Source organism: Sinocyclocheilus grahami, unplaced genomic scaffold (genome assembly GCF_001515645.1).
Source record: "Sinocyclocheilus grahami isolate Dianchi unplaced genomic scaffold, SAMN03320097.WGS_v1.1 scaffold131.1, whole genome shotgun sequence".
Taxonomy (NCBI): domain Eukaryota; kingdom Metazoa; phylum Chordata; class Actinopteri; order Cypriniformes; family Cyprinidae; genus Sinocyclocheilus; species Sinocyclocheilus grahami.
The window spans coordinates 44,660-57,148 of NW_015505310.1; the positions used below are offsets into that span (position 1 = coordinate 44,660).

The 12,489-nt window shown below is 38.9% G+C and overlaps 1 protein-coding gene across 1 annotated transcript in view; it reads left to right on the forward strand.

Moving 5' to 3' along the window:
• Positions 1–12,489, forward strand: part of LOC107590617 (putative tyrosine-protein phosphatase auxilin) — a 34,194-nt gene that overhangs the window by 19,281 nt on the left and 2,424 nt on the right. The window contains exons 5-17 of the mRNA XM_016279484.1: positions 1,681–1,803; positions 1,902–2,035; positions 2,314–2,508; positions 3,652–3,760; positions 3,904–3,983; positions 4,201–4,394; positions 5,586–5,978; positions 7,360–7,509; positions 8,787–8,882; positions 10,406–10,546; positions 10,735–11,067; positions 11,662–11,810; positions 12,055–12,231. Coding sequence (XP_016134970.1) covers positions 1,681–1,803; positions 1,902–2,035; positions 2,314–2,508; positions 3,652–3,760; positions 3,904–3,983; positions 4,201–4,394; positions 5,586–5,978; positions 7,360–7,509; positions 8,787–8,882; positions 10,406–10,546; positions 10,735–11,067; positions 11,662–11,810; positions 12,055–12,231 — 2,274 coding nt within the window. The remainder of the gene's footprint in view (positions 1–1,680; positions 1,804–1,901; positions 2,036–2,313; positions 2,509–3,651; positions 3,761–3,903; positions 3,984–4,200; positions 4,395–5,585; positions 5,979–7,359; positions 7,510–8,786; positions 8,883–10,405; positions 10,547–10,734; positions 11,068–11,661; positions 11,811–12,054; positions 12,232–12,489) is intronic.

Here is a 12,489-nt window from a genome sequence, read left to right on the forward strand (position 1 = left end):
CGCGCTGGTTCTCAGGGCCCCACCCCAGTGCCTTCCTTCCCGGAGGTGCATGATGAGATCACTGGGTCATGGACAGCACCTTTCACTGCCAGAAACCGCCCCAGTGGCTCATCCTCCCTCACCATCCTTGATGGGGGTCCAGCGCGGGGGTACACGGGAGTTCCCCAGGTGGAGCGGTCGGTTGCGATGCAATTGTGTCCAAATGCCGCTACCACTTGGCGGGGCAAACCGTTGCTCCCCTCCCGGGCCTGTAGGCACTCGTCGGCTCTGATCGGCAGTGCTTATACGGCCTGTGGAGAAGCTGCATCCGCCTTACACACTTCGGCATTGTTGCAAGTGCACCAGGCCAAGGCACTTAGGGACTTGCACGAGGGTGGTCACGACTCGGAAGTTCTCAAATAACTCAGCACCGCGACGGACCTCGCGCTACGAGCGACGAAGGTTACGGCGCGGTCTCTGGGTCCACTTTGGTGGTCCAGGAGCGCCATCTCTAGCTGTGTCTGGCCGACATGCGCGAGACGGACAAGACACGATTCTTGAACACCCCCGTGTCCCAGACCGGCCTTTTCTGCGACACGGTGGAGAACTTCTCCCAGCAGTTCTCCGCCGCCCAAAAGCAGACTGAGGCCATCAGGTATATCCTGCCCCGGCATGCAGCTGCTGCCTCCACCCGGCTGCCGGTGGCAGTTCCTCAGCCCGCTCGTCGCTGAGGGCGGCCCCCGGCCTCTCGGTCAGTGGTACCCAAATTCTCCACAAAAGAGCAAATTCTTCTATCTCTGGGTCCCCAGAGGGGACGGGGGGTTGTGGATGATCCAGTGCCGTATCACACTCACCCTCCTCTCTCGCCAGTGAGCAGCAGTGGGCGGATTGGGAGGACGAACCAACGGACTACCCATGCACCCTCTGCTCGAACACAGGTCAGTGTTACACACACCCAGACCGGCTACGAGACGCCCGGGCTGGGTCCCTGCGTTCTTCCACGCTGCCCCACTGGGGGTACGCCTGTAGTTCCGTTGATGCCACTTGCGCGGTGTCTGGGAGCCTGGCTAGAGCTACCCAGTCCGTCTCGATGGCTCCTTCGAACCGTCAGGCTCTGCTATGCGATTCAGTTCGCCCGGCGCCCTCCCAAGTTCAGGGGTGTCCACTTTACTTCAGTGAAAGCAGCAGATGCCCCTGTCTTGCGTGCAGAGATCGCAGTCCTGCTGGCGAAGGACGCGATAGAGCCGGTTCCTCCAGCCGATATGAGGATGGGGTTTTACAGCCCTTACTTCATTGTACCCAAGAAAGGCGGTGGGTTGAGACCTATCTTGGATCTGCGCATCTTGAACCGGGCCCTTCACAGGCTCCCGTTCAAGATGCTCACGCAGAAATGCATCTTCAGGTGTATCCGTCCCCAAGATTGGTTTGCAGCGATCGACCTGAAGGACGTGTACTTCCATGTTTCGATCCTTACGTGCCACAGGCCATTCCTGCAGTTTGCGTTCAAGGGGCGGGACTCTAAGTAGATTGGTCTCTCTAAGCGAGATCCCAATTCGTCAGTCATCCGACGTGACGTCTCCGTTCCCTCCTTCAGGGAACGAGGGTTACCATATGTAACCGAGACGTTTTCACTATTTCCTATTTCTTCTCTCACACATCTTCCTCTCAGTGAGAATAATTCTCTTTCTCATTCGTCTGCAGGTTTCTGAATGCAATTGGCCTTCCAGGCAGGCCCCGGGTCTTCACAACCTATTTGCTGTGTGTAAGAATATGTACAACTGGCTCAAGCAAAACCCCAAGAATGTGTGTGTGATCACCTGTTCGGTAAGAAGGTCTCTTGATGTTCGTGTCTGTTCTTTGTTGTGGTTACTCAGCATAAAACAAACATGACTGTAAAACCAGATTCATTGCCTACATTCCAGGATGGCAGAGCTCCTTCAGGCGTGCTGGTCTGTGCCATGTTCTGTTTCTGCCACCTTTTCGCCAACCCGGTGCCAGCCATGCAGCTTCTCAGCTCCAAGAGGCCAGGATCTGGCCTGTGGCCCTCCCATAGGAGGTACAACCAATCAGATCGCAGCTCTGAAAAGTCTAGCTTTGATTAAAAACTACTGAATGGTATAAATACTCAACAATAATAATACAGTAAATTATGAACTAATAAAACTGCTCACTTTGTGCAAGTTTGGCATATGGTACCTTTGTCTTTGAAATGTCCATTCTCAGTTGTAAACAGAAGGAATGAAACGCTATTCATTGAAACGTCCCACACAAGGTATTTTTCCCCTTTGGAGTGAAACCACTGACAATCTTGTTTATGTGTGTTTATTTATTTAGGTACATAGGTTATGTATGCAGTTTAGTCTCAGAGAAGCCAACCATACCACACTCCAAACCCCTAGTCATTAAATCCGTCACTATGAGTCCTGTTCCTTGCTTCAACAAACAGCGCAGTGGCTGTCGGCCATTTTGTGACGTACTTATTGGCGAGACCAAGATATTTTCTACCGCTCAGGAGTACGAGAGAATGAGGTAAGCATGTCTATATACAGACGCTCTACTAATGGTTCATTTAAATTATATTATCTGCGTAACTGAAATTATATGTAATGAAAGGTCATTTGTGACCCTGGACCACAAAACCAGTCTTAAGTCGCTGGGGTATATTTGTAGCAATAGCCAAAAATTCATTGTATGGGTCAAAATTATAGATTTTTCTTTTATGCCAAAAATCATTAGGATATTAAGTAAAGATCATGTTCCATGAAGATATTTTGTAAATGTCCTACTGTAAATATATTAAAATGTAATTTTTGATTAGTAATATGCATTGCTAAGAACTTCATTTGGACAACTTTAAAGGTGATTTTCTCAATATTTAGATTTTTTTGCACCCTCAGATTCCAGATTTTCAAATAGTTGTAACTCGCCCAAATATTGTCCTATTCTAACAAAGCTTGTTTATTCAGCTTTCAAATGATGTATAAATCTCAATTTGAAAAATTGACCCTTATGACTGGTTTTGTGGTCACGTATATTATCCTATCAAATATGGCTCTTTGTCAGTTTTCACAAACTTGTTCATTTCAGATGTGGTTTGGAAAAAGAAACACGGTTTAGCAAAATTCCGAATTTCTTAATTCAAAAACACAGTAATGAGTGTGAATTTAATCTGATTTGGCCGTACCTCACAAGAAGTTGTAATGGAGTGGAATTGGTTGAATGAAAGTGACAGAATTCACTAAACTGAAATTCAAAGATATTCAACATAGTCGCACAACAAACTAAACATAATAACATTAAATAAGCTTTCCATCATCGTGTCATCTGGATCCATTTTGAAAATGTGTTCTTCCACCATATGGCCTGTAAAATGAAAGTTAATTTAATAAATATAAGGTATTTCAAAGATTAATTATTAATGCCATCTAATGTTTCTTGAAAAATCCCATATGTTGTTTGTATGATGAACACGTTTATGAATAATTCATACTGAAAAATGAAATATATTATAAAAAAATACACTAACGCAAAATATTATACTACCATGACAATGTTTTATTATGTATAATTAAGACATTTCTGAATTGCCTACAAGATATTTTATGTAGCACTTGAAAATGATAATGCTATTTGTGTAATGGTGAAGTATCTCTTCATGTTTGTTGCTCTCAGGGAACACAGGGTTCAAGAGGGCAAAGTGCTGTTTCCTGTGAGTGTGAGTGGCCAAGGAGATGTGGTGATTTCAGTCTATCACATGCGTTCCCATGCACTGCAGGCCAAGGTATGAGACTAATGATTAAATGAATTTAAATCTGTAGCAGAGAAGAAAACTATATAGATGAGTCAGAACTTGTAGGCTTTTTGTTCTTGCTAGTTGTTAGTCACTAAAAGGTTGGCAGTGTTTAAATTCTGTTATGTTTGCAGGTAACAAACACCCAGATATTCCAGATTCAATTCCATACTGGTTTCATCGCCCCTGGCACCACAGTCTTAAAGTTTATCAAGTAAGTGTTTATTTTCATTTCTTTCGTAATCATCACATTGTAATCTGAAGCAGTTAATCTAGCTTTTAAATTGATGCAAAGTCCTGTTCCACATAATGATAGACAAAATGTCCAGTCACTCTTTGTTTTCAAAAAAATAAAAAATAAAAATGATGGACATGTTATTGAATTATTTGCAGCTCTGGACTGAAGTCTGTGTTTGTGTGTGTTTGTCCAGGACAGAGCTGGATGCCTGTGATTCTCCAGAGAAATACCCACAGCTGTTTCATGTGCTGTTAGACATTGAGGTTGAAAGTACGGAGAAACAGAAAGATCTCACGCCACCGTGGGAGCAGTTCCCCACCAAAGACCTGAGCCCCAGCGTGCTTTTCTCCTGTCATCAGGAACACCAAGATTCACTTGCTACTGCAGGTAATCCTGTATATTACTATGCTGTATAATGCTATACAACACAAAAAAGCCAAATATATGGTTTTGGTTCTTTCTTTAAAACAAAAAAACCTTTTGATGAGAGCTTTAGAAGTATGACTGATATATTTTATTCACAATACATTTTTCAGTATGATTTTGCTAACAATATAAAGCAACATTGTGAATATAATAATGATTTTAATATAATTTTGTGCACATTAAGTTCCATGTTATGAAACATTTGTTATTTTGTTTCTACAATTGAATTAATTCTATTGTAACAAAAGTCACCCTTTTAACCTATTTCAGTATATACATAAGCATTTAGGTCCATTTTGAATCTCATAAATAGACTGACGTTTCTTAAGCTCACCAAGGCTGCAATTATTTGATCATAAGTACAGTAAAATAGTAATAATGTGAACTGTTATTACAATTTAAAATAACTGTTTTCCTTTTTAATATATTTTAAAATGTAATTTATTCCTGTAATGGCAAAGCTGAATTTTCAGCAGCCATGACTCCAGTTTTCAGTGATTTTCACACGATTATTCAGATGACATACTTACATGCTCAAGTGCTTATTAAGAAACATTTCCTAATATTAGCAATATTGAAAACAGATATGCAGTGTAATATTTTTATTTTTTTGTAAACTATGACAAATTCTTTGCAAGATTCTTTGATGAATAGAAAGTTCAAAAGAACAGCAGTTCAGCATTTGTTCTTTAAAAAACAAAATCGGCAGAGGGTGACAAAATGACCTTGTGGAGTTTAGTCACCATCAAGAGCTCAGTGAACCTTTAAACAAGTCAACTCATCAGTCACTCACTGGCATTCTGTTAAGCGTCTGCGCCCCATTAAACTAAACACCATCTGTTTAATGTACTTTATTCTCTGCTGAAAAGATGAAATGGAGGGCTTGGACTTGGAAGGTAAGATGTAGTGTAGGAGGCTTGTGAGAGTCAACAGAAAATAGTTGATTAATAGATTTGTAGTTGACGTTAGACAATTATTTGATGAGTAGTTAAAAAATATATTTTAGCAAGAAGGAATTTGGGAGGTACAGTATTATGTTTCTCTCTTAGAGCTGTTGATTGGCTTCAGAAACGTGTAAAATAACACACAAACCGTATGGACTGATTTGATGTTCTTCTTTAGATCTAACCATTTCTCCGGTCTGTCCCTTAGATCCTGCACAGGGACATGGGAGTTGCGGAGGCAGAGTGGGCCCAAATGAGGAGAGCGAACCGTCAGATGATGAAATGCTCTCCCTTTCTAGTCAGCAGAGCAACACGAGCAATGAGAAATCAAAAGCAGCTAAGAAACCAGAGCCCCAGCCTGCAGCGGCCCCTCCTCCAGCAGCTGAGGAAGTAGATCTGCTGGGTCTGGATGGTGATGGCGCTACATTTCCTCCATCCTCCCCACAACCTCCGACCACCAGCACCACCACAGACCTGCTGGGGGACCTGTTTGGAGCTCCTCCCACACCACAGCCGGCCAGTGGCCCCGCCTCAGCTCAGTCTACCCCGCGGAGATCCGCAGCCTCCTCCTCACCCTGTCCATCACCTCGATCTGGAGACAGTAAATATGTTTAATGATTTTTTTTAAACAAAGACAGACAGTTGAAGAGATTTAGCTGAGTTGTTTGTCAGGAGTCAGTGAAGTGAAGCAGCATCTTGGTATAGTGAGCAATTTGAATGAATGAATTATTCATTTAAATGGGATTAATTCAACATCAAGACACAAAGTGGAGTGTCTAATTTACTGAACAGTAATTAAAAAAATAAAACTGCTATATCGTGGTATATTGCTTTTATAAAATTGCTGTTACAGCAATATAATAAAAACTAGTGCTGTCAAACGATTAATCGCATCCAAAATAAAAGTTTTTGTTCACATAATATATATGTGTATACTGTGTATATTTATTATTTATGAATACAAACACATGCATGTATATATTCATGAAAAATATCATATGTTATGTTTATATGTTAAATATATTTATATATAATACATAATATAAGAATATAAATAAATGCATGTAAATACATGTAAATATTTTCAAAAATATTTACTGTATGTGTGTGTATTTATATATACATAATAAATATACACAGTACACATACATATATTATATAAACAAAAACTTTTATTTTGGATGTGATTAATCGTTTGACAGCACTAATAAAAACATTCAAATTCAACTAAAAGTTACATTATTATTATGATACTTTATTCATATTATTATTTTACCACATACATCAAAGAGTGCATTAGAAGACTTAAGACTGGAATAATGGCTGCTTAAAAATTCAGCTTGGCCTGCACAGGAAAAAAAACATTTTGAAATAAATTAAAACAGAAAACAGTTGTTTTAAATTGTAATAATATTTCACAATAATAGTTTTTACTTCATTTTTGACCAAATAAATGCAGCCTTAACATGAGAGACTATTAAATCTAACCAACTGCAAACTTTTGAATGGTAGTGTGTGTGTGTGTGTATGCCTATTGTTAATATATTGCATGACCATATTCTACATCTCTAATCCTAGCCAATACCTACCCAATACCTAAACTTAAACTTAATAAGCAGCAAATTAGAAGTTTATTGAAGCAAAAGTCATAGATAATGGTCTGTTAATAGCAAGAATTGGACCTTAAAATATGGTCACGCATATATATGTGCATATATATATATATATATATATATATATATATATATATATATATATATATATATATATATATATATAAAGCAATACTTTCTTAGTCTAACTCTGGGTTGTTTACAGTTACCATAAGCAACATGACAACTTTGTGCAATAATATACTATTTTATTGGCCATTTCCCAACAGCTTTGAACTTGTTTTAACCAATCAGATGAGAGTCAGAACTATCTGTCCTATAAAAGTGCATTTCAGCAAAAGAAACGGAATCCTCTCTTCAATTCTTCAGCTTTTGACCCATTTGGGGCTGGACCCGCTCCCGCCCCTAAGCCGCAGGACTTCATGGGAGCTTTCCTGGGTCCAGGTAATATGGGGCAGCCAGACCCCTTCCTGCATGCTGCACGATCTCCATCTCCTACAATGCAGAACATGGGCATGGGTAAGGCATGCGCCTTTGCCTCTCAGTACTGTCAGTGTGTGGGCAACATCACCATAACAACCAGCAAAGCTCTTTTGTGTCAAATCCTCCAGAATATGATCAGCAAAATAGCCTGGCAAATGTATCTCTATAAAACAGCTCTGTAGTAAACATCGTATTTAAAGTGCTGATGTGTTTGTTGTTTTGGAGAAAGTGGAATTATTATTGGGCCTTGAGCTCGATTGTTTTAAATACAGTGTGTGTGGTCGATAGCAGCAGGTGCTCTGTGAAGGACAGCTGATACCCTGTATTATGTATCTGGCAATATGCGAGGCAGATTAACATCAATATGGAGTAAAGCAGCACAATTTTGCACTGTTTCCAAACATAAATTGTATAGAGTCTGTTTGTTGGATGTAGTGTTCGCGGTAGTTTGCATATCCTATGGAAACAGCATGTGAATTTTTGAGTCACTCACACCAGTGCCATATGCTTTTTAATATGAATGCTTTGAAACAATACTTCTGTAACAAAGAGCGCTTTTTATTGTTCAAGCATGCGACAGAGCTGGAAAGAAGCACTGCATGATGCCAAATACTGCAGATTGCTACATTCTGTTACTCAGAGCCTTGAGAGAATGAAAGAAATATAAGCGAAATCCTATCCCTTTTCCTCATTGTCTAACAAAAATGTAGCACATTGTCATAATATCTTGTTTTTAAAGTTAGAGCTTTATTAACCAGTAAGCCCTATGCTAAGCTGTTAGCTTGAAAACACAACAAAAGGAAAATGTGTACTTTTTTTTGCTATAGCATTATAATTGTTTTAGAATTTTCAATAATTTATAATCAGGCACCAATTAGAGTGCACATAAATATCATAGCCAATGTAATGTATTTTTATTAGATTATATTAGATGTTTTACAAGTGACAGATTTTCACTGCATTTCACATCATGTTACAGTCACTGATGAAAGTTATTGTCGTGCCATTAACCAATCAGGGCTGTCATGATGTCATTTTATCACATAAATGCAGCCTTAGTGTCTTCAAAAGAGTCTTCAAAAACCTTTATCTTTTAAACGATAATGTATATATATATTTTTTTTTTATTTGCAGTAATTTCTTAGTCTAAGAAATGTGAGAAACTAAGTCCAAAGTTGTCATTGTCCTGTGGTTATTATATGGCATGATACCATTCACATTTGTATTAACTGTCTAATTTTCAGTACAGTATTTGAATATGTAAATAAAGGTCAAAATTGGAGAGTGTCAAGATAAGTATGTTCCCTTCATAGGTCGCAGTTCACCTGTGCCGCCCACTACTCCCACTGTCAACATCCAGCAGCAGAGCTCTACAGGAGCCTGGGAATGGAACAAACCAGCACCTGCAGGCAAGTGCTGTTAGAAACACAAGATGTGTCACAGGGACTCCTGGTGGCCTCCTCTGATATTACACCTAACAAGAAAATGACTCACTACTGACCTTCCATCTGGACTGGTGTGATGAGCTCATATAGCTCATAAATGTTAATGTCTTGTGAAACATTACATGGCTGACTATTTGGTTTTTAAATCAATAGAGCTGGATACTTCTTATAGTTATTCTGAATAGCTTTTTACAGGGCTCAACAGTAAGTCAAATATGTACAGTATTTCAATATTCAATATTTTCACTGGCCCCAACAAATTAATTCCCCTTCATAGGTCGCAGTTCACCTGTGCCGCCCACTACTCCCACTGTCAACATCCAGCAGCAGAGCTCTACAGGAGCCTGGGAATGGAACAAACCAGCACCTGCAGGCAAGTGCTGCTAGAAACACAAGATGTGTCACAGGGACTCCTGGTGGCCTCCTCTGATATTACACCTAACAAGAAAATGACTCACTACTGACCTTCCATCTGGACTGGTGTGATGAGCTCATATAGCTCATAAATGTTAATGTCTTGTGAAACATTACATGGCTGACTATTTGGTTTTTAAATCAATAGAGCTGGATACTTCTTATAGTTATTCTGAATAGCGTTTTACAGGGCTCAACAGTAAGTCAAATATGTACAGTATTTCAATATTCAATATTTTCACTGGCCCCAACAAATTAATTCTAAATTTCACACACACACACACACACACACACACACACCAAACAATATTTTCTATCGCCTAACCCTAAATCTACCCCTTATAGAAAACCTGTTTGCATTATTACACTTTCAGATAAATTTGATCATTTTGAGTCATTCCTTTAGTATTTTTAATATTTTTTCCCGTGTCAAAAAATTCAGGTTTCACTATCCTTGTGGGGACATTTGGTCCACACAATGTAGGATAAACAAGAACACACACACACACACACACACAACCTTATAATAAAATAAATGAAATGAAATTAAATAAAATATATTTATATTTATAAATAAATCTAATTCAATTTAAAATATATATTTTTAAATGTTTATTATCAAATTATTACAAAATACAACAAATATTTATTATTATACATTTCCATATATAAAAATGTTATGTAAAGTCAAATGTTTAATTTTGTTTAACAAAATTTGCAATAATAACTGCAATAATAATAATCATTATTTTTTTTATACAGGAAACTTTAAAACATCCATAAATTCATAAAAAACTTTTTCTAGAAAAGGACATTACTGATTTGTTTGTCCTTTTTTACCTATTCTTGCTAATGCTATCAAGACATTATCACAAATCATTCTTGCAATTTTGACATAACCAAAAACCTTATGTTAGCCAGTTCACGTTAACTGGCTGACAAGTTTTAAATGTTGACAGAAGCAGAATTCACTACCAAATGTTTGGAAAAACAGATCATTTAAAATATCTTGATTTAAATCTAAATTTCTCTCTTCAAGGTACTAAATTATAAATCTTGATTTGTCTTACCAGGTGCAGGTTTTGGGATGGGAAGTAAGTCTGCCAGCACTAGCCCAACGAGCTCAGTTCATGGTACTCCCACCCACCAGGCCAAACCCAACACTTTGGACCCGTTTGCTGATCTGGGTAACCTAGGAGCCGGTCTGGGAGGAGGTAAATGGAAAAGAATCTTATAGAGCATTATTTTAAAGGGATAGTTTAGCCAAATATGAAAATTTTACTCCCAAATGTTAAAATTGTATTGACTTCCATAGTTTTTTTCACATTCATATTTTGGGTCGACTCTCCCTTTAATACATTCATCATGGAATCACCGTTAACCTCTGTGTATTCATTCCAAGCTGGTTCGGGATTCTCCAGCAAGCCCACCACACCTACTGGTACCGGAGGAGCGTTTCCACCCATGGGCTCCCCCCAGCGTCCTGCTCCCTCTCCCCAGCACACTGCCTCTGGAGGCTGGCATCCCAGCACAGGTTTCCCCTCATGGCAGCCTGGAGGTGGGGCTCAGTGGCAGCCACAGGCCCAGGGTGCACAGCACCAGACCCCACCTAAAGCGCCTGGACCCTCTATGCCTCACACTTCACCACAGAACAGACCCAACTACAATGTCAGATTCTCCAGCATGGGTGGAGCTTCGGCAGGAGCCACTGGGGCAAAAGCACAGCCTAACATGGGTGAATAACTGGACACTGTCTAGTGACTCGACATAGAATCTGGTCCAGTCTTACGAGGTTGTGCTTATGCGCATGTGTTCATTGTAAAATTCTAATATTTTTAGGGATGTTCGGTCATTATAAGCCTCTCTCTCTCTCTCTCTCTCTCTATATATATATATATAAATATATATATATATAGCAACATCACAACATGCATATATAATATGAAAGATCAATATTATTTTTTAGACTTGCCAAAGATTACATTTAATAGTGATATTGAAACCGTCTGCTAAATTAATATATGTAAATGTAAATTAATTGAAATTTAATTAATTAGACTGACTAATGATTACAGTTTAATAGTGATAATTAAATTAATTTAAAATAAAATAAAATTTAATTAAAATGAAATGAATTACATTATATAGAGGAAATAAGCACATGCAATTATGCATCTATCATGAAGTAATACTGAAGATCTCCAATATTGGTTAGTGATATCAATATTGTGTATTCCTTAATAATTTCTTTAGATTTTCATTACTACAACAACAAAAAATATTATAAATAGCAACTCAAACATGATTAATTATTTCCTTTTTCTTTCAGGGACCAGACCAAAGGTTTCGGACACTAACTTTGATGACCTACTCTCAGGCCAAGGTTTTGCTGGCACTAAGGAGAAGAAGGGGCCAAAAACCATAGCAGAAATGAGAAAAGAGGAGATGGCAAAAGAAATGGACCCAGAGAAACTCAAGGTGAAAAATAAAACACACACACAAGCTGATATTTATATTACATGGCTGATTGGAATATTTGATTCTGATGGTCAGTCGCTTGTTTTATATGTTTGCTGTTTATTTTGTGATAATGACTAGCTGACTGTGCACTGTCCCTTACATGATCCTCTTTTTAAAGAGGTGAATCACCTCTTTAAAATCACCTCTTTTTAAGTGTGAATCACATCATGATGTTTTAATATAATGTCGTTATTTGTGGCAGATCCTGGACTGGATTGAGGGGAAGGAGAGAAACATCAGAGCATTGCTGTCCACCATGCACACAGTGCTGTGGGAGGGAGAGACACGCTGGAAATCTGTAGGCATGGCTGACCTTGTCACACCAGAGCAGGTGAAGAAGGTCTACCGAAAAGCTGTGCTGGTAGTGCACCCTGACAAGGTGAGAGACGTATTTGTTCAGTTAACATTGAAGTACTTAAAGTGCCCTATTATGCCATTTCGAATATTGCCATGCAATATGCAGTGTGTAATGTAGCTGTATATGAATGTAAACAATCAGCAAAGTTGTAAAGCCACAAAGTGCACAATAAATAGTTATTGTCTCAGAAAAGAAAGAATCGACTCTGCACAGCTGAAACGAGTCATCAGTAATTCAAATCCCACTTCCCTTGCAAATGTGTCACGGGGTAACACATTT